Source organism: Onthophagus taurus, chromosome 11 (assembly GCF_036711975.1).
Source record: "Onthophagus taurus isolate NC chromosome 11, IU_Otau_3.0, whole genome shotgun sequence".
Lineage (NCBI taxonomy): Eukaryota > Metazoa > Arthropoda > Insecta > Coleoptera > Scarabaeidae > Onthophagus > Onthophagus taurus.
Genome location: NC_091976.1, coordinates 17,824,621 through 17,848,736, shown reverse-complemented (window position 1 = coordinate 17,848,736; position 24,116 = coordinate 17,824,621). Strand labels below are relative to the sequence as shown.

General features: G+C 31.3%; 1 protein-coding gene across 4 annotated transcripts in view; it reads left to right on the top strand.

The window, feature by feature from the left end:
* LOC111424168 (AF4/FMR2 family member lilliputian) overlaps nt 1-24,116 on the top strand; it is a 219,508-nt gene that overhangs the window by 3,674 nt on the left and 191,718 nt on the right. For 3 of the 4 annotated variants that reach the window (XM_023057612.2, XM_023057609.2, XM_023057610.2), the window contains exon 1: nt 12,301-12,934. The exons of the other annotated variant lie outside the window; for it this stretch is intronic. In XM_023057612.2, the coding sequence (XP_022913380.2) occupies nt 12,876-12,934 (59 nt within the window). In that variant the 5' untranslated portion in view covers nt 12,301-12,875. Of the gene's footprint in view, nt 1-12,300; nt 12,935-24,116 lie in introns of those variants that run through there. 4 annotated transcript variants of the gene reach the window in all.

Sequence of the window (24,116 nt, the reverse complement as noted above, 5' to 3'; positions counted from 1 at the left end):
TAACTCAAAAAAGTTGGCCATAAAATCTTTATGATGATGACTTTGATGTAACAGTCTGGATCGATGGAATAGTTAAGTTTAACTTCCGGTTTCTCATCGTGCGCAACTATTTCCTTTATGTTCCAATCAGAGGCAGACCGAAACCCACCCCTAGTTCGGTCTGCTTGTTCAGCTTTTCCGTTCTCGAAGAAGAGGCGGGGGTAGCGGCTCCTCTCCAGGAGCAATTTCGGATCATCTCCAGATCATCGCCGATAAAGAGTCGAGACTCTATCTACTAACTAATTTAACGACTCGTCGTTGAAAGTGCTCCATTATATTTTATGTTATCTAACGATTTTTCTTCGTTAATCGATACTATTAGATTAGGAATATTTTTCAATGCTACCTATATTCCCTTTCTAACATTTTTTAAAGTACAAGTAGCAAATTTCAACAATAAGAGAAAGATTACAGAAAATTAGAGTAAAAAGATGACTTGGATGCGTTCTGATTCAAATAAATATAATTTGGAAACCCACCCTATTTATGGACATCTAAAAGTTTTAATGAACATTATTTTCTCTAAAGATAAACTAGATGTGATTATTAACAAGCTAAAAATTTCAATAATTGTTTTCATAATCCAATTATAAATAATTGCAATTAACCAATTATTACTATGATAGCAACCAGAAAACTGCACCTGTTATTTGGAACAGTTAATTGAATTAAAATGTAGTATCGAATAATTGTTGTTTTTTGAAACATAACTTTTGTGAATTATACATAAGTGCAGTAAATATTCCTTACATCTTTGTATTAGATGAATTTACCATTTACATCAAATTTTACAACATACAACATTGCGTGCAAAATATTTGACAAAATCGTGATAAGAGAATACTAAAAATCACTTTGGTACTACCAATGAGGTCGGTCAAAATGCAGAGTTTTTGTGGTGATATTTTTTTTGCAATATAAAGTAGACATATTTCGAGTAAGTATGGAGAAAATACCTCTCCGAACACCACGATGACGTTGATGACGTTTCTATAGAGTTACGACAAGTCATGGATGACACATTGGTTTGAGCTCGGTAATAGTTCGTTGCGCATTGGCATAGACTTGAGATTTCACAACACTCCAGAGGAAAAAAATCTGGTGTCATATCGTATGATTTCTGGATTTATCTTTTCTCTAATAAATGGATTATTGCATGCACGACGTGCCAAATTGCACTGGTCTGCTGGAACCACATGTCTTCAAAATCCATATCGTCCAGACGAGGCCACAAGAACTCCGATGTTATGTTGCACATTATCTCCCACATTTTCAAAAAAAAAACTGTCCAATCACACCGGATGAAGATGGAGGTTTTTCATCAGATTTGCTGTGTGGTGATTCCCAAAACTTGAAGCTACTATGAACGATGCCGAATTATCTGGTTGATAATCGACAGTTTCGTCAAATTTTGAAAACTTGAAATTTGTGAAAAAAATTATCCTTTAAATTAAAATCTAAAGCACTTTACATAACGAGAGCTGTAGTTATACACCTCAGAGGTCTATTCTATACCTTAAACGAATAAGTTTCAAAATAATGAATATTAGTATCATATGATAGCCGGGTTCCCACTTATGTATTTAATATATGCTATATAAATTTTTAGATATAAGGCAAAAAGTTTTGGTAAGATATAGTTTTGCTTCTAACTACTTAGTTTAATGCAGCTTTGGCAAACTGTGATACTTTCTATTTACTACCGTAGTTCTCAGCACAATAAAAAAAAGTTTATAACGTAATGTATGGTAAATGCAACATCTTGTCGAAACTGATAGAAGTATGATAGAAGCTTCTCATACAGTATATAAGAAATGTGAAAACTGGTGGCAGTATGACAGACTGTTTTTTATGAGTTACTATCATCGAAGCAGTTCATACTTAGTGTACATTAAGTAATGGTAAAATATTGCAGAAACTTCTTGAAAATGCATGGTACAATCATCTCATAGAAATCTTGCCTTTGCATAATATATATCAGTGTAAAAATATCTCTTGCAAAATGAACAAATATGTGGCATGTCGCACATCAAGTACCTGATAGAAACACTATAGCAATATAGTGGAAGCTTTTATTGAAGAACACCAAAATCTTCTGTAGGAAGCATTGTAGATACTTTTGGCAGATGAAGTATAACAGAAGTTTCTGATAAGTTCTTATCCATTATCGACGGTACTTTTAGCATGTAGCTATATGTAGCATTAGTTATGCTATATATTATCTTATCTTTTTATTGAAGATAAGATTTTATCTTTGAGTAAAAGTTGAATAGTAGCAAAAACTTGTGGTATATGCGTGAGAAAAATATAGAAATATTGCTGAGTTCTAATCAAACAAATTAAGAAAGTACCTTTTTAGATTTAAAAACACGTAACAAAGAAGTTTATGGGAATTAAGAAATTATTTGCTCATTAAATCTTTACTTTAAATGTTGCCTATTTCATTAAAATATCTCAAATCGTTCTTGAGATACAATTTTTTTAATTTTATTTTTATAAAAAACGCGTAATAAACAAAGTCGAATTAAACAATCATTTAATTTTGATAAACTTTCCTTCAAAATGTTGCTTATTTCATTAAAATATCTCAATTAATTTCAATGATTTTTTAAAGTTCCACTTCTCTAAATTAATATCTACGTAGTATCTACTAATAAGTTAAATTTGTATGCAGCAATCATGTTGTTTCATGTGAAAATTTGTTTAACATATCATGTTATATCACATTTATCAAGAAAACTTTTTCCAAAAGATGTTGCAACATTGTTTAGAAATACTTTTCACCAAGTGATATGACATCTTAAAAAAGTGTTTAAATCTATGTCAAAAAGAGGTTAATACTTGGCAAAACAAATATAACTTAATAATTCTGGTCAGAAACACTTTAAAGTTGGGTTTGACGATACTAAGCAACATGGTCTGTTCAGAACTACTTTAAATTTGATCTTAAAGAAGACAGAAAAATGGCAAAATAACTAGATCTTTTTCAAATTTGTTAGTTTCATTAATATGATAAGGTGTAATCAGTCCCTTTAAGTGATCAATCAAAATAAGCATTAAATTTTGAATCTTCTAAAACAAAGACTTTGGTATGAGACTTATTGGGTAAATTCTATTTCTGTGACGAACCTTGTCAACCTTCTAAAGTTTTATTTTTAAAGTTTCAGTTTGTTTCCAAACATTTATGACATCATTTATTTATTTACTTCTTTTTTTTTAAATTTATTTACCAGACCAGCTCTAGAGCTATACATGGCATTTTTATTATTTAACTATATATACGATGTAATATGCAACATGAGGAGTCGCCTTCGCTCTCCTAATCACCTTGTGGGCTGGGTTGGGTTAGAGGAAAAATAATTTGCAATAGATCTTGGGCTAATCACCGTTGCAATCGCCTGTGAATATTCCTTCTGCCCAAATTGTAGAGTTCTGTTGATTCACACATTTCGTTGAAATAAACTCTTGAAACGTTTTAATGCCCAATTCGTTGTGTAGTTGTTTGTTTATGATAAACCATTCGGCGTCCACAGCTATTCTAAGTATCTTATTTTGTAGTGTACACAACTTTTTCCGATTTGATTCTGCCGAATTTCAAATAGAAATAGTGCATTCAGGTCTAAGTTAAGATTTCCTGTTTATGATACCATATAATTCAGCTAGTCTCTCATAACCTTTATTTACCTTCAAGTTGATATGATATTTCCAAGTGAGTCTTGTATTCAAATGAATCTCCAGATATTTTACTGCTTCTTCGTTGTTTTTCGACTCTATCTGTTTGTCGTGCACATTTTTGTTTGTTAATGTCTAAATTCTATAGGTTGAGCCATTTGTTTATCTAATAGTTTGTAATTTACTTCTTGCTGTGGATAGATCTTCATCTTTTGTAAATAAGACTGTATCATCCACAAACATAGCTATGTCATTCTGAATAATTTGAATGATGGGTGAAGAATGGGTGTCAGGATAGGATTTGGATAGGTGATTTGGAGGAGAAACAGTGGATTTTGGTGGAAGAGGTTCGGTTTGTCAGGAAAGATAGAAGGATTCATTTGAGTTATTGTGGTGAATCAAGTTTAAGGATCTTGAATTTCAATCCAGCCAACCAAATTCGATCAAAAGCTTGTGTAATGTCCAAGAAGAGCGCTGTTGTGTACATTCTGTTTTTGCAACCATCTTCTATTACTTCAACTATTCGTTGTAGTTGATGACTTGTTGAGTGTCCTTGTTTAAACCCGAATTGAAAAGGTGGTAATATCTGTTGTGTATTTAACTCATCCAGCAATCTCTTTGTTATAATCTTCTCAAGGAGTTTTGATAACGTGCATAATAAACTAATTGGCATGTAGCTTTCTAGTTTAGATTTTCATTTACCTGCTTTATGGAATAATAGTATATTAGCATGCTTCCATAGTTCAAGAAAGTATCCAATTGCTAAACATGCATTGAATAAGCTGGCTAGGTGAGCATAATATTTTCTTGGGAGATTCATTAAGATTATATTTATTATGAGGTCATGGCCAGGAAGTTTCTTCTTAGGTAATGAATTGGTATTTCCTGAATTTCTTTGGGTGATGTGGGATTTGTAGCAATTTTACTTGTTATTATTACATTGTGCTCTATACATATATTGTCGAACATGCTGGATGTGATGTGCTGGACACTTGCTTAAGGAAGTAGATAAAACTTCTATATTTACCTCTGCGACGATAGCAACAAACATCCCAGCAACAAACTTTTACCCGTAATTTCCTATCTACTTTCTTAGCTGATATCTTCATTACTATTAGAGATAACGAAAAACTAAATTCACTACTTGAAAGCTTGAATCTTTCTCTATCTAAAACCATGAAGAAACACAAAAAAAATGAAGAACGCCGCTCTGTACTTAAAATAGCTCAAAATTACTAAACTTTAAAGGCCTTATGCAATTGTTATAAAACCGAATTTTAAAAAACTTATCACAGTCAGAAAGAGCGCTCCTTCAACTATCTTAATCCGGTTAAATTTTCTGCCCTTTCTAATGGTGTATAACACGCGGCGATCACACGCTTGCACAAGTACATTTTTGGCCAAAAACTGCAAAATTCATACGTTTTAACCATTTGAAACCTTGTTCGGGTCGATAACTTTCTTATATGGCCAGCAGAAAACTCTAGAACCATATCTATCTTATCGAAAATTTTCTGCTCTTTCTAGTGGCGTACAACACATGGCGATAGCGCGTTTGCACAAACACGTTTTGCGCCAAAAACTACTAACGTTGTTGATTTTTCTGTTTTTAGTTAAGTCCCATTTGGGTAACCCAATACCGACAATTTTGTCTATTGACTTGTCCACTCAATGTAAATGTTCCCTCGTCGGAAAAAATTATGTTTTTGACAAAGTCTACATCGTTGCAAAAACTACGATTCATTGCTCATGAATGAGGTTTACTTTACAGGAATGATATTTTGCGGGTTATAAATTTTGTGAACCGTTGATTTACTAATGTCCAAATTAGACCCAATTTCCCTTACAGTAATATGAGGGTTTTCTTTCCCAGCCAAAACCTCGTTTTGTGAATCTCCGTTGAAACATTTGGTCGGCCAGACTTCGAGAAATGCTTTTTAAATTTAGACACAGTTAGGCTCACCATACTTTGGCTAATGAGTTGGCGATCAGGATATGTGGTATTAAAGAGGTCAACTACTTACTAAATCAGTTTTTGACACTTAGGAAATTGTTTAAAATAATTGGTTACTATAGCTACTCATGGCTACTGCTGTTTTTATCATGTCAACAAATTTGAGGTAGTAAAACTTTAAAGTAATTTCTCGAACATTTTCTTATGTAACGATAAGATAGATATAGTTCTAGAGTTTTCTCCTGGTCATATAAGAAAGTTATCGACCCGAAGAAGGTTTAAAAATGGTTAAAACGTATGAATTTAGCAGTTTTTGGCCAAAAATTTACTTGTGCAAGCGCGTGACTGCTGCGTTTAATACAGCAGTAGAAAAAGCAGGAAATTTTGTGATAAGATAGATATAGTTCTAGAGTTTTCTCCTGGTCATATAAGATAAAATTTATCGGTTTTTGGCCAAAAATGTACTTGTACATGACGCCGATAGATATTGACCGACGAAAACCCGGATTAAGATAGTTGAAGGCGCGATCTTTCTGACTGTGATAACAGTTTTTTAAAATTCGGTTTTTTAACAATTACACAAGGCCTTGAATTTTGGTAATTTTGAGCTATTTTAAGTACAGAGCGGGGTTCTTCATTTTTTATTGATCTTAATATCAACTTGTCGATAACCCGGTTTTAGATCGAGACAGATTCAAGCTTTCAAGTGGTCCATTTAGTTTTTCGCTATCTCTAATAATAAGGAAGATATAAGGTAAGAAAGTAGATAGGTAATTACGGGTAAAAGTTCGTTGCTAGGAGATTTGTTGCTATCGTCGCACGGGTTCTATACAGGGTGATTCTCAACCTATACGCATAAACTTGGAGATTTATTCCTCATGACAAATAATGACTAATAGGTGAAAAAAATTGTAGCAAACGTTTTTTGGTTTCTTAGATATCCGTGAAATTTACTTTCAATGAAGAATACATAAAACACTTTAAAATAACATCATAGCGAGTGTTCGAAGTTATTTCCTATAACTTGTATACACAATTGGACTCGCCGAATCCACGGTCTTCCACAAGCGTGACTTAAACCATGGTGTTGGTGGATTGTTTCGGCAACACCATGTATCCGATTTTGCAATTCTTGCTCATTATGCACTTTGCGTACACTATGATTTTTAAGTGACTTTAACAATAAAAATCCAGAGAATTGAGGTTGGGTAAATTATCGTGCAAAAATTGTAAATAATGAGTACCAGTTAATCGATTATCCAGAATGAAAGGGCCAATTCATTTCCAGAATGGAATAAGATTTACTGGTAGTAGGGCTTGTACACGTTGCATGTGATATGGATGGAGTTGATTGTGCCTCAATATTCGCCAAATTGTGGATTGTGATACCCCATGTTGCTCTGCAAGTATCCTGGTACTTAGGCCAGGCTGCTCTTCGACGACATTCAAAATCTCTTTCTCGACATTAACCATGTGAAAAGGTCTAACTGCTCCTCCATTTTGCCCAAGCCTCGTCGGATATGTGTGTCGCTTAGGTCCGTACAGCTACACCCCCCTTTCAAGATATCAGCATATTGATACTACTATAATTATGTACTAATTTTGTACTACATTAAAAATTTTTGTACTAATCATTTAGTATATTTTTTATGTATATTAAAATGGGGGGTGTAGCTGGACGTTGAGTTACACCCCCCTTTTAAGATATCAGCATTTTGATAGTGCCATAATTTTGTACTACATTAAAATTTTTGGTACTAATCATTTAGTATTTATTTTATACAGGGTGTCACATAAAAAACGCCCCAAGCTGTAACTCTGTTATTTACATTCCGATTTTCATGACACAGGTATCAAATGAAATCAATTTCAATTTCAAGCGATTATTAACTTTTGTTTTTCAAATTGCTGCGTATATTTTTCTTCACGTCATTGGATAGAGATTTTTTTCGTGAATCCATTGATGTACAATACATCCATTTTAAATATAATTTTAGCAGAGAAAAAACAGCCTGTATATACAGGTTGTCACATAAGAGTGTCGCAAGCTGTAACTCTGTCATTTACCTTCCGATTTTCACGAGCGAGGTATCAAATGAAAAGGTTTCATGAATACTATCATTCATGCTACAAATAAACTTTTTCCAACGCCATCTTCAATTTCTAGCGATTATCAACTTTTGATTTTCAAATTGCTTGGTATATTTTTCTTCACGCTATTGTATATAGATTCTTTTTCTGAACCCATTAATGTACAATACATCAACATTAATTGTAATTGTAGCATAGAAAAACATTAAAATAGTTTCCCTTAAAGTCACTTGTGTTATACTGTAGTGTGCCATGGGATAAATAAAAAAACAAACTTATAAGTATCATTTACAACTGCTTCGAGCATTTAAATAGCATTTAATGACTGTTATCAATTTTGCGTGTTATTTTTTTCCATGGCACACTGCAGTATTACACAATGTTCGGAAAATGTTTTAATTGTTTTTCTCTGCTAAAATTACAATTAATGTTAATGTATTGTACATCAATGAGTTCAGAAAAAAATCTCTATCTCATAACGCGAAGAAAAACATACCGAGCAATTTGAAAATCAAAAGTTGATAATCACTTGAAATTGAAGATGGCGTTGGAAAAAGTTTATTTGTAGCATGAATCATAGCATTCATCAAATCATTTCATTTGATGCGTCGTTCATAAAATCGGAAGGTAAATGACAGAGTTATAGCTTGCGGCGTTCTTGTGCGACAACCTGTATATACAAGTGTCTTTTTTGTGCTAAAATTACATTCAAAATGGATGTAATGTACATCAATGGATTCAGAAAAACAATCTCTATCTAGTGACGTGAAGAAAAATATATGGAGCAATTTGAAAAACAAAAGTTAATAATCGCTTAAAATTGAAGATGGCCTTGAAAAAAATTTATTTGTAGCATGAATCATAGTATTCATCAAACCATTTCATTTGATGCCTCTTTCATGCAAATCGGAATATAAATGACAGAGTTACAGCTTGGGGCGTTTTTTGTGTGACACCCTGTATATGTAATACATACAGGTGCTTCACGTAACTGGTTCGTTAGAACTTTTTTAGGTTCCACTATTCGTACAGTTTTAAAATTTTGGTAGCATGGGTTGTTTATTCAGAACTTTCGATCTAAAACATTTTCAAGATGGCTGTCATTTCCGGTCTACCGGAAGTAGACTTAAAATTCGTTATTTGAAATGGAATGCTATAGTTTTCATTACACTTTTTAATTGTACGTAAAAAATATGTTGACTTTCATCAAAGTTATTAATACCTATCGTTTTTTGTTTTCGAGTTATTTTGTTTTTAAGTTTTTTTTTGCAAATTTCACCATGCTCTTTGAAACCCCATATCCTAGCCAGCGTTCATTCAAAAAAGCTCTAAATTGGCACGATTACTTTTCGGATGCTGTCAAGTAGATTGTCATTTGTTATCTGGTCAAAAATTATATTACCGTTTCTCCATATTCAATGGCGAGAAAGTCGAAGATTTTAATGGAACGTACTATATTTTATTAGTCTACCCGAAAGGAAATTTAATTCTCTACAAATTATCTATAAACATTCCGAAAAGCCATGACATTTTGACAGTTTTTCGTTTAATTTATTTCTATTATTATTTGTACTATTAACTACGATTGATAATCTTTTAGTTTACTAGCTTTTATTTACCAAAAATTACAAACAGAAGATTAAATAAATGAAAGAACGAAAACAAAAAACTATATAAATTTTTTATTAAATTTAATTTGGATATGCAATAAAATACTATAAAATATTTATTATATTTGTTTTGTTTCTTTTGGTCTCGATATATCCACAATTAAGAAAATCTTAAGTGTCATTAAGTGTTCGACACGTCTTGTTCAAAAGTTTACTACTTTAGCCATTAATACAAAATTAATTTTAAATATCGGCGTTGGAATAATTTGCCATGATGTTCAATGACTTACACCAGCCGTCAAATGTAACTAATGACAACAATAATACAAACATGGACCAAAAACTGTCAAAAATCCACGGTTTTCTTAATAAAAAAATCTGCTTGCAGTGCATGTTTTGATAAATTTAACAATATGACGGAAACTACAATAAATAGGTATAGGATTGTTTATAGATTACTTGTAGAGAATTAAATTCCCTTTCTGATGTTCTAAAAAAATAAGGGCCGTTCCATTTAAAATTTTCTATTTTCTCGCCATTGAATGTGGAGAAACAGTAATTCAATTTTTGACCAGCCTGTATAAGATACTCGGATAAAACAAATGACAATCTATTTGACAATATCTGAAGAGTAATCGTGCCAATCTAGAGCTCTTTTGAATGAACGTTGGCTGAGATATGGGATTTTAAAGAGCATGGTGAAATTTGTCAAAAAGGACTAAAAATCAAAATAACTCGAAAACGAAAAACGCTAGGTATCAATAACTTTTATGAAAGTCAACATATTTTTTGACGTACAATTAAAAGGTGTAATAAAAACTATAGCATGTCAATTAAATTAACGAAGTTTAAGTCTACTTCCGGTAGACCGGAAGTGACAGCCATCTTGAAAATATTTTAGATCGAAAGTTCCTAATAAGAAACCCATGCTACCAAAATTTTAAAACTGTACGAATAGTGGAACCTAAAAAAGTTCTAACGAACCAGTTACGTGAGACACCTGTATGTGCTACATATACAGGGTGATTCACATAAGAACCGACACAGAGCAGGGATATGTAGAGGACAATAAATTAAGATGATTTAACGCAACTTATCTCTATAATAAGTTGTACCCCTGAGGAGTTGTAGGCCTTCAAAGTTGGCTATTAAATGTTTAAAACATTAAATTTCTTCGTAATACATTAAGGTAGCAAAACCAAATTTGGTATACGTTATGAGTGTACCGAGGGTATTAATTGGTAGCAAGTTGAGACCGATTGAGGCATTTCAAAGGGTTGATGGTCCCCTAAATTTTGACAGATTTTTTTAACCTTTTGGTGGATTTAATAAATTATTACCTCATTTCATGTGGAATTTAATTCTAAAACTTTTTTTACTTTTATTATTTTTTAAAAAACATTGTCGTTTTCATAAAAAACTTAAATAACTAAAGATACGTATTTCGTTAATGCTACTTAAAATCATCGAAAATTCAGTACTCGGCTGTGAAATTGTACGTCAAATTTGACAAATAGGTTATAAAACCTTGTCGTCAAATAACTTTATAACCTATTTGTCAAGTTTGACGTACAATTTCATAGCAGACTATTGATTTTTCGCTTTTTTTAAGTAACATTACGAAATAAGTGTCTTTAGTTATTTAAGTTTTTTATGAAAACGACAAAGTTTTTTAAAAAATAATAAGAGTAAGAAAAGTTTTAGAATTAAATTCCACATGAAATGAAGTAGCAATGTATTAAATCCGTCAAAAGGTTAAAAAAATCTGTCAAAATTTAGGGTACCATTACCCTTAATCAACCCTTTGAAATGCCTCAATTAAGTTCAATTTGCTACCAATTAATACCCTTGGTACACTCATAACGTATACCAAATTTGGGTTTTCTAGCTTATTGTATTACGAAGATATTGAACTTTTAAAAAATGTAAGAGCCAACTTTGAAGGCCTATAACTCCCCAGGTGTACAACTTAGTATAGAGGTAAGTTACGTTAAATCATCTTAATTTATTGTCCACTACATGTCCCTGCTCTGTGTCGGTTCTTATGTGAATCACCCTGTATATAAAAAAAGTACTGGATGATTAGCACAAACATTTTTAATGTAGCATATAAATAGTACAAAATTATGGCACTATCAAATGCTGATATCTATCTTGAAAGGGGGGTTGTATATGCAGGGGGGGTGTAACTGGACGTTCAGTTACACCCCCCACTTTAACATATAGAAAAAAAATACTAAATGATTAGTACAAAAATTTTTAATGTAGTACAAAGTTAGTACATAAATATAGTAGTATCAAAATAGTACTTAGAAATAGTAGATCAAAATAGGACTTGTGTCGCTTGAAATTGCAGTTGTTTATCAGCATCGTAGTTTCAAGTAATTTCTATGTATTCTTAATTTGAAAGTTAATTTCAAGGATGTCTAGGAAACTAAAAAACTTTTACTACAATTTTTTTCACCAATTAGTCATTATTTGTCATCTCATGAGGAATAAATCCCCAAGTTTATGCGTATAGGTTGAGAATCACCCTGTATTTTCCTTAAATTGCAAATATTAACGATTTTAATATAATCTCAATATTTTCTATACATAACCATAATGAAATGTATCGTTTAATCTTCAAAAATAAGTTTACAAACTTAAAATTTTTAATCTTTATCTTTTTTTTTAAATTAACCTATTTATTTTTTAACATCAACACAAAATACAGTCTTAACTCTTCGTTTTAAAAAAAATTTCATTGTTTTAACCCGAAAGGTCGTCTCGAAATGATTTTTTTGCTTTCAATCCGCAAATTGTATTTGAAATTTATCAAGGGCGCTCAATGCGCACACTCGGAACCTCTTTTGGAGTGATGGTGACGTGTGCGTGGTGGGGCGAAGGGGGGCACGGCCAGACACCTGTTCGTGTGCGTGCTTTTGACACTCGCGCTGTCAAAGTGATAGTGCCCCGTGTGTTGTTGTTGTTTAAACGGGACTCTTTTTCTCTCATCCGTGTGTTGCGCGTTTTCACCGCGTTGTGTTTATTAGTTTGTGCGCGCACGATAAAACACTTTTTCGATATATTTTCGGATTTCTTCAACAAAAAAATTATTTATTTCCAAAAAAAAATTGAAGATAAAACAATTGAACGTCGAAACAAAAGTGTGTCAAAGTTAACTTATCTCTCGGAACGTAATTATTATAAGTTTAATTATTAAATTACTGTGTAATAGTGTTTTTAAGGAAGATATTTGGGGGATTACCTTAAAAAAAAAATTTTACAGTATTGTTACTTAGTTGTTAAAAAAAAAGTGAAAAAAAAGACGAATTTATTTTGTGATTATTGATAAAAAAATTTTATTGATGAGGTGTTTGATTACGATCGTAATATGTGCGTTAGTAGTGTTGTTTTTGTAACCGAAAAGGAATTAATAAAAACCGAAACGGTTGAAAACGAAGAGGAAGAAGAAGAAGGAGACGATCTAAGCGGGATCATTTTTAGATCCTGTTGGATTATTAGTCATGGTAGGAGGCGGTTACAATGCGCGATACAACCCCATGATAAAAGGGACGTTGTCTAGGTGAGTTTATCACTTTTAAAATTAAAATTTGTAAAAGGCTTTATAATCAAAAATTTTAAAAATAATTCGAAAATATAAAATTTCGAAAATTCAAGTCGAAATCAGCACCAAGATGGCGTCTTTTCGCCGACACTTTCACCGCCGCCGACTAGATTTCTAATCTGGGGCCCCGCTCATTCCCCCCGCGACCACCTTCAACGCTCCTTCACTCTAAATGCCATTCTCTTTTCGATTTCGCGACTCTGTGTTTTTGTACAGTACGGTCGTAAAGTTACATCTAATAAATCGAAAATGTATTTGAACATTACATTTTCTTTTTTTGTTGAGTTATAATGACGATTATGAGGAAATTTCAACTTTTATGTTCTTTTTAGTTGATCTTTTGAAAGTAAAACTTTTCATTCTTGATATTTGGAAGTTTGTTGAGATTAATTTTTGTAGTTTTAGTAGAAAGATTTTATTTTTAACAAACGTCTCCTTATCTCATTTATGTAAGTATAACACAATTACAATGTTATTGTAGTCATGAGTAAATATATCATTTGTCGATTGAAGGACTATTTTATGAATAGAAACACGAGTCATAACATAAGAGAGAAAGAGCAATCTTTCAATCAAACTAATCATTAATAGAACATAGCAAAGAAATATTAAGAAAAATTTGATAAACTTTTGTTAAACATTTCTTAATCTAGCTTGTTGAATATTTTTGAATACAACTTTAACTTTTCCGTCCCAACCTAGATTGATAAGATTTTCTTGTCCAAACATCCACTTTGTTTACTCTATATAGATCTTCAGTATAAATTTTAATTGGCTTCACATAAGTTTAATTTTAATCTTAAGAAATTGGTTATGAGTGTTGAAGAGATAATAACAATGGTTTTGTTAAACCTACGACAACGTACGAGGTAGCTTGCGGCCGAGGCGCTACATCGATGCTATATTGATACAAATCTATACAATTTTCAAGGACGTCGTCGTCTACTTAACGGTTTAGGCCTTATTGACCTATACCTATCTTTCAAACTACCTCTTTCTTGAGCACCCCACTGATCGTCGTCCTCTTGGTTTATACTGCAGTGCCAATTTTGGTATTCTGTCATCCTGCATTCTCTGCACGTGGTCCATCCATTTCTCTTTGTATTCTTTGGTTTTATCGTTAACTGTGAAAATTTCAAGTTCCTCTCTAATATCGTCGTGTCTGATATGATCCAATCTGTTACAGCAATTGGTCGTTCTTAGAAACTTCATTTCCGCGGACTCTACCTTGCTTAGCTCCTTTTTCCTTGACACCCATGCTTCGCTGCCATACATCAGGGTCGGTTTTTCCATTGTCTTATAAAATCAATAAGACAATGGCAATAATTAATTGTGTAGTTTTGTATCAATATTGTATCGATACAAAACTACACAATTTTCAAGGATATGTTTCTGAATTTAGCCGAGGTCGGTTGTAGTCGAGACACTATATCGATACTATATTGATACAAAGCTATACAATTTTCAATGATTTATATACCAATTAACATCAATTATCTATATCGATCTTAATATGATATCTATCTTAATATGACTAGTCTTAGGTTCATATAATCACCAAGCCTTGGCCACAAAAAACCTCGATTTTTTTGTTCAAAAGATCTAGAACTTTAATTGACAGAGCTGAGATCGCTTGCGGTCTTGACGTCACAATATAATGGTCTGCAGGTGATATATTAATAGTTATTAGAAATGCAGGTCTGATGGTACTAATATGGTCATAAATTATATAAAATCAAATATAAAATAAGTATACCATCATTGAATTTTAGTTGATTTACGAGCATAGTGAATGTCAGGTATTCCTGGAAAAATGGGTATATTACATCTTAATATGACTGATTATAGAAATAAGATTAAATTGATTTTTGCGAAAAAAATATGTTGATAATTGTAAAAATAACACGAGAATCTAGTTTATACTGAAAAATGAATTTGTTTTCCAGAAGATCAAGCTGTTAGTTAGCAACAATCTTCTGGTTAGCTTAACAGGAAAATGGGAAAAATGTCCCTTATATATTTAGTGATTTTAACTTGTTAGTTATGATAAAAGAAATGAAGAAACAAAAATGTGCAACAAATAGTATGTTTAGAACTTGTTATTCTTAAAGTTTTGTTTGTATCCCAGTTGCTGTATATTAATTGATTTGAGTTGCTTTCTGTTTGAACAAAAGAATCTGATAAAGATTTCAATTAAATGTAGGAGCTCACCAAATAAGTTATTTTAGTTGTAATCACTTCTTCCCACTAGATTCTTGGCCTACCATCTTCTACCCTTCTTCTGCCTTATATATTCTTTCCTCATCCATTTGAACCAGGTTCCATACCATTTCAGCTGTCTCTTCTATCACCTTTTCTTCTTGCCTATCCGATTCGAATGTTGGCAATTATGATTTTATTGACAACAGCTCGAAACAATTCTGTTGAGATTTTCCGAAATCAAGTTCTAAGATTTTGCAACCACGAGATTCTTCTTTTGCCAAGTCCTCTTTTTTGACTTTCCCTTCCTTTATGGACTGGAACAGCAAATATCTAACATTGTTCAAGTTTCTAACCTGTAGATGAGTGTGAGTAGCTTTGTATAGATATAATTTTGCTTTAATACTTAGTAATTTGTTGTCTATCAGGGTACTATTTATCTGCTAATAGACTCCACTTGTTTTTGCTTTCTGTTGTATATTGCTGGATCTATCTTGCCAACCTTCTAGTCCTTCATTCTTCATTTGTGATGTGTTGGACCATACTTTTGTTCCTGTTTATTATCATTCCCTTCTCTTGTAGGCAAGTTTACCATATTTGGATGTTTTTTTATTGACACATCTATTTTGCGTGACATTGGTATAACATGAGGAGCTATGTCTTCAAAATGTAACAAGTCTCTTTTTTAGTTTTGTCTCTTCCTAAAGACAGTCGCAGTTCTTTTCTTTTTCAGGCTCAGTAACATTGTCAGTTACGTTTAGATCTATAGTCTACTGTTTTCCAACTGCAGCTTTTAAAAGTTTGTTAACTGCCCTGCATTAATCTATAATTTCGGTTTTTCGATAGTTATATTTTTTAAAGTTTTGCTCCGTTAAAGCAACGTTTTTTAATAGTGACGATTTTGTTTAGTTCGTTGCTGTCATGTTGAGGTCGCATTTTTTTCAACACACCCAAATATATTTTTTCCATCAAATTAAGTCTTTCTAAGAAAATTGGAACCACGACCTCCATCCTCTATCTTCAATCCATACAAAAAAATAGGAATCTTTTGTAACAATGTCGGTGACATACAAAAAGTAAAATGTAATTTGAAGTGAATACAAGGTTATGGAACCTGCTACAATACGTTTTGTAATTTGATTCAGTTCATGCAGCAACATGTAAAATTGTTTAACTTTAATTTTATAAACTTTTAGGTCTCGTAGAAGATCGTTATTTTGTGAATTTTGTTAATAGCTGCATATATCAGTTACTAGTGAACCGAATCTCAACTATTATGACTGTCTTATTCTTTAAATTTTCCTTCATCGCTTCAGACCCTCTGTCGCCACCACTGTTGCCATGAACGTTTCCCCTTTCTTGATTTTTCTCGCAATCAATAACACAATAACACTTTCTCAAAGCATTGCTTGCACACCACAAATACTTCTTTACTTTTGCGTACAATAAATATAATAAACAATAAGTTGCTAAATTTGTATCACTGCATGATGTAAGTGAAGGCATGATCTTTTTAAATTTGCTGTAAACCAGCTAGTCTTAAATTTTAATTATTTCGGTTGAAGTCACTCAACTAACACCTTTCCAAAGTCGTTTCGGTTTATGAATAGTAGTAAGCTTATACTGTCACCCTGTTTACTCATCCGATGTCTTCCATTCAGTCTAACTGTTGCTTTTACTTTTGTGTATATACTTTTAATCACTCTTCGTAGTTTTAAACTTGTCCCCAGCTCACTTAATGCATTCCATATAATTTGTTCTCGGTACCTGGTCGAAAGCTGCTTTTAAGTCCAGGAAGGCTACTTATTTCTGTCTACTGTTTTCTCTATTATGGCTCTGAGGATGTATATATGATCCTGTGTTTATCTATCAGGCCGAAACGCGGTGCGTTTCTCTTCATGTCTGTCTTTCCTCTATTAATCGTTTTCTAAGCTGCTTTTCGAATCTAATTTTTTTAGTATTCCAAGTATACTAGAATATTGTTTTCGCCCAGCTTGATCAGAATTTACAATTGATTAAATTTGGATAAAAAAAGCGGAAAGTTAGTTTTTCAACACCACTTTTGGAATGTAAATATGTTAAAATACTATATATTTATCTATTTGCACACTTAAAGCATTCTTTACTAATGACTAATGTTATCAATTTTGATAATAGCACTGAAGCAACTAATTCTAAACTCGACATACCGAAGCTACTTTCAATTTATCTGTTAGTTAATTATCTTTACTTATTATAAACAGTTGAGCACAAAAATTCAATGTATAATATAGAAATCTATATTTAAATGCATATACTAAAATTAGTTTATTACAAGTTCATTAGATATTTATTATGTACACATAGAACGGAATTGAGGAAGCTTCATCTTTAGTTTTATGTGAGCTTGATGTCGTCCCACTTTATTCTGAAAATTTATGCTGAACGCTGATGATTGGCATGTTTATGACTTCACGATTGCTTATTTTTTTTTCATATTAACCTCGATAGAGCGTCCGCATTACATTCGTAATTTGAAGCCCGTTTTATATAAATTTTTAAAAAGAATCTGATTTTATCAAATCAAACGATCTTCCTTTCAAGTTCAAACGTGGAGTTTGAACTATACGAAAACTAGAACATATCGAAGCCTTTGAATGAAGCCCACCACGAGTTCCTAAAGAACACAATAAAACGTTCTAGTAACAGCTCTATTTGCCAAAGTTTATGAGTATGTTGATCATAATATAAAGTTTATTAAATTCGGAAAAACTTCTCTTTCATTGAAGCACTACAGCCAACCTTAACGAATTTTTAATACAAATCGTTTGAGGTGATACAATCGATACTCAAATATCATTCAAGTAAATAACACCTTTTAATGGAAAACTCTTTATAAATGGAAGATTCAATTAGTCGATTTCAATGAATGGGAATTTTATTTCACTTTCTTCTTTTCTATAAATGGCTTCTGATTAAAATCTACATCCTCTTTTGTTGAGTTGTAAAATAATGCCATATCAGGTTTTCCACTTTCGTCGTCTACTTTGTTATCGTGGTGCACGGATGTTAAGAGAATTACGAGTTTACTTTTTTAGTACATACGAAGTTTTAATCATATCAGTAGTGAAACCGAACGTATGGCCTAGTTCATTTTCTCTTTGGCAATAATTCATTGAGTATTTTCTGTTTGTTTCTTTCATAGCGAGCCTACGTAGGTAAGATTTTTTTCCAATTTTTTTGCAATTATCTTGAAAGCTCGATAGAAATGAATATCTTTGATATTGCGGTGATAAAGCTTATACTGCAACTTAATGACGCATTGCTTGTATATTTTTAATCTGGTGTTACATAATCAGGTACCTCTCAAATACATAAGAAGTTGTTTGTACATCTGTCTGAATGTTTGTTAATTCACTTTTTGTTTGACAAATTCACTGTCCTCATATTTCTCAAATATTTGATTGGTTGATTAGAAGAAACCTTCTAACAGAAGATGATGAATTGTGTCACTCCATAGAACTCCATAAAGTAAGATAAATGTTGATTTTTTGTAACTAATAATTATTTGGTATAATAGCACATCTTGAAAATTTTTGTCTGAAATGGTGAAATCATTACCATTTTCTTTTTTCTAAATTGTTTGTCACGATTGCTGTTTGAGCAAGCTTTCTGCTAATCGGTGCTTTAAATACATTTGTAGTATAAGTTTGTAAAGTTTTATTTATGTCTATTGACTTTTTAGTATTATTTGGGTTCAGCGAAGTTTTTCAGAAATTGAGCTTGTTCGATTAATTGAAAATAAAGTGTTGAATTTACCACTTTAAATGAAAAATATGTCTTTATTTGTTTTACTTTTGTTTGTATGATGAAACTCTACCTTGATTTATATCCAAAAGTAAGTATACAGAGAAGTTTTTATTACCTTCTCCTTCGGAAAGTGCCAAGAAAAACAAGTTTATCGATAAAATAAGTACGAGATAAATTTGTTGAATATTTCATTATAAATGGTAAAGTATCTTGGCATAGATACTTACCGTTGAATATAATAGCATATAATTTATAGTTTCTGTATTGTGTGGGCATTTAAAATAATATACGTAGATTTTAAATAATTTTATAAGTTCGGTTTCTATCTGTATAAGCAAAAACTCATCTTGTATTTGAAAAGGATTTATGGAAATAATAAATACACACGAATCTCTTGTCTCTCTTAATATTGATTTGTAATTACTATGTTCCAACCTGCCATTTACATAATAGAGTCAAATTATGATTAAAGTACAATCATATGGTAGTCTTCTGCATTCATAAATATCCCTAACTACTAGATACAGCAAAAAAGGTCTTCTGTATCATATCTGTAAATTCGTTCGTAACAATAATTTTTGTTCCAAAAGAAATTAACCTTAAAAAATCTCTCTCTTTGTGACTGTTTCCAGCACTATCAGTTTTAATGAAACGTAAGCAAATGCAACTGGAATTAGCACTGCCAGTTAATTAGGAATTTATTTTCCATTTATAATTGCATTTTTTACCTTAAGAAATTTCAAACGCAATCTGTCACCTATATTTCTTACCTTTTCAGTTAGGTTTCTATTTTTTTAAATAAGTTTATAGAGGATGGCATTATAATAGTGATTGGATTATTTCTCGTAATCCATAAGATTCCAACTGATCCAGCAAGGTTTACATTATCGAAAACTTGGAGAAGTTAATGCTGATTAAGTCTACAAACTTTCTCTAATCAATTCGACTTAAATTATCTCCAATAGATGAAATTAAGCTTGTATGTTATCGCATAAAGGTTATAAATAAAACTATATTTCATTATAAAGTGAGAAATAGTTTTTCTCTAACGTGATTGTGGCTAAAAAAAACATCAAAGTAGTTTTTAAACACTTTATACCTTCTTCGAATCCTTTTATTGCCTTTTGTTGATTTAGGATGTTGTTATAGTATGCAGGTATTAGTTTCGTTTGTGTATATTTATGTTCTTAGTTGTAATGGACGCTAGATAAGTTATATAAAATTTATATCTAGAGAATGTGTTCCCGGTTAATAAATAATTAAATAAATATGTTGGACAATTAGAGAGGAGGATGTATCTCGAGCTCTCTAATTATTCATTTCTGGCACTAAATCGAATCGAAATGTATAATCCAAATTGTGCTAAATCGAAATTTATAATATCGACCAAACGAGAATTCGATTATCCACTTAGAAATTCGTTCCATGAGCGGTAATATCCGGAAACGCCTGAACTTGTTGAACATACGCCATATGTGACTAATTTCCTCGAGATACTTCTCCGATTCAATTTTCAAATTTATGAAAATGCTTATTATTTCAACTAAATTATAAAAGAATAGGATAAAATTATTGAAATTAAAAAGCCATTTTAAAAGAAGAGTCAGTTTCAGTTCTAAAAGTAAGATTATGCTATGTTGCAAAAAAAAACGAAAAGATTTATTAAGTACTATTCTAAGTTTCGGCATTGAGATAAAATTTATTTATCTGCAATGTTGACTTTTTGGTATATAGCTTGATAATCGTAGCAGATAAAGTAAACTTACATGATTGTTTAATTAATCAAAAATGTAATACATTTCCTTTTATTTTTTTTAAATTTTGTAACTCAACTTCTTCATCTTTATTTTGGGATTAATTTAACTTACAACTAAATTGAAGTAAATTGGGTTACTGATTTTATTCCATTCTAGAATGTATTAATTATACTACAATAATCAAATAGTGTTTAATTAATCATCTAATTTGTCAAAAGAAAATGATTAATACAGCTAAACACTTCACTAATTTTAAATTTAACCGCAGAACTCGCCGACTTACCGCCGTAGTATTCGTGGGTGGTGCACCGTGTAAGTTAACAACAAAACAGTAAATAATATATAATATGTATTTTCTAATCATAGTACTTCATTTTGATTTTTGTATTAACAACAATTTCGATCGACGAAATCATTGCGATTTGAGTTCGTAGACTTTGAATCAATCTTGGTTACGAAATATGAGTGAATAATTAAAACGCCAATTATAAGTTTTTAGGTAGTTGAACAATTTGTGTTAATAACGTAACGTTCTTATACATTAAGCAACATTTCCAGTTGTTATTTCCAAATTTATTTATGTTACCAACACTGACTATAAAGAATGTACGTAAAATTGACATACAGACATTCATAAAAAGACTATTTCGGACAAGAATGCAATAGATATTGACAAATAAAATTGAAAACGTCGAATTCTCAATGTTACATTACATCGTTCTGTTGATGTTGTTTTATGTTGTAGCAGTAGCAAGTATTTTAGCTTTGGAAAAATCGATTCTCCCTTCGTGTTCTTCTATTTGTTATAATAAAGTTTTATTCGGTTTGGTCTACATAGTACTTGAAGCACTAAAAGCTAACTTGCCCGTCAAGTTTCGCTAAATCCGGTCTACGTCGATCCTATAAGTTGTCAAAAGCACTTAGTCAATATCTGGATCATTTATTATTTGAAAAAGGTTTCTAGCTACACATACACTGTAACTTAATACCTAAATAAATTGATGTTCAAATTGCCCAATACCATATATTTCTTAAAAATTATAGGCAATAAATGTATGTTTATTCTAAACTTGTTCATAACTACACGACTCATTAAAAATCATTCAAATGATATAAAACTACAGAATGATAGAAATGATTGCAAAAGTGATAACTGTTTAGCAAACCTTCAACATTTACAATTGTTGGAAATTGCATTTAAAACAAACCATTTCAAATCAATGCAAATGAAATTCGAAATTATGCATAATGATTGAAAACTGGTTGGTAATCATTGACAATTTTTCTAAGTGGTTAAAACCCGATTTATAACAGTGAAGGTTGTTCAAAATCGTTAAAAACTAAGCTTGTTTAACTAAAAAATTGGTTTATTACTATTCAATAGTTGTGCAAAACCGTTCAAACAGTTGAAATATGTTGAAAATCATTAAGAATTTGTGTATATGATGATGAGCTGGTTCGTAGGTATTCCATGTTGTCCATAATGTTTGAAAATTCGTTGCAAATCTTTGGGAAATTGTCTAAATGATTAAAACCTGGTTCATTATAATTCCAAGCTATTCATAATCATAGAAAATTAGTTAAAGGATTATTACAGCTTTGTAAACTTACTAAGAATGACTGAAAACTGCTTGAAAACCATTAAAACTATGTTTAACTGATCTGAAATTGCTTCATTATTATTCAAAATTGAATCATAACTGTACAAAATTGTCCATGTGATACCAAATAATTGCAAATCAATTGAAATGATTATGAACTGGTTCGTATCTCTTCAAACTTGTTCAAAATGGTTGAAAACTATTTTGAAAAGTTCACTCAATGATTAAAACTAAGTCCATTATTATTGTAAGTTGTTCCAAATCATTGAATCTGTTTGAAAATCATTCAAAACTTGTTTAACTGATTCAAAGCTGGTTTGTTACTATACAACTTGGGTTCATATGTATTAAAAACCGTTCAAATAATTTTGAACTGATTCGTATCTATTAGAATTATTTCAAAATGATTGAAAATTGATTGGAAACCAGTGAGAACTTGTGTAAATGATTTATAGCTGGTTAATTGGTATTGCAGATTGTTCAGAATGTTTGAAAACTGCATTAATGATACATAAAAGCAGGTTTGTAATGTTGCAGTATTGTTTAACATGATTAAAAATTGATAATCTCTAAAATCTTGTCTAAACGATTAGAATACTAGTTTTAAACCAATTCATTACTATCTCAAATCGCTTCATAGGTATTCAAATCCCTCCAAATGATCTCTAGCCAGTTCAAGTGATTCTGAACTTGTTCACAACTATTTTAAGTATTCCAAAACGATTGAAAACTAATTGGTAATTATTTAAAACTGGTTGTGACCCATTAATATTTTGTTTAAACGTTTGAGAACTGTTTTGTTGGTATTCCAGATTGTTCGAAATATTTGAAAATTGCATCCAAAATTGATATACAGGTTTATAACGTTACAACATCGTTCAACCGATTCAAAATTGGTTGGTAATCTTGGAAAAGTCGTCTGAATGATTAAAACCTGGTTCTATGTTAGTCAAAATTGTTTAAAATCATTGAAATGCAATTGAAATGATTCAAAAGTAGTATTTAAAAATGATTGATAGCTATACACAACCTTCCAACTGATCGCTAACTAGTTTAAATGATTTTGAACTTGTTCATAACTCTTGTAACTTGTTCAAAATGATTGAAAACTAGTTGGTAATTATTGAAAATTGGTTGTAACCCATTGATAAAACTTGTCTAAATGATTGAGAAATGGTATATTACTATTCAAAACTGTTTGACACCTTCCTAATAATCGCTAACTTATTTAATTAATTCTGAACTGGTTATAGGCTTACTATTCAACAGTTTCAGGTTTCCTAACTGGCCTGAAAAAGACTTTTCTTCTGTATTTTTTTCTTGTATAATGATTTATCGCTTATAATTACTTTCAACAGCATGGGCAATGCTGGTCAAACAAAACAATCTACATATTATATGACCCAAGGAAAGCTCAGCAACGTTCCAAGCATAGATAAATATGCCGTTTTAATGCACATACACATATTAGTACAATACAATAAATGTCTCAAAATCTTTATTGATTAGCTGCAGTCATGGTAATGTGGATTTTGTACTCATCTGTTTGGAAGAAACTAAGTTAAAACGTTCACTATCTAAGTATCTTCATCAGTATCTATATTATTTATAATGTTTTTCTATTTGTTGTATTCACATTAGGAGACAGAACTTGTATATCAGTTAAGTATGTATGTCCTATACAATCCATCAATTTAAAGATTATCATATTCATACAGTTCAACTAGTGTCAGCTATTTGCAGATTTGTTTTTATCGTTCAATGAGTAACAGAAAGTATCAGAAATAGTTGAAA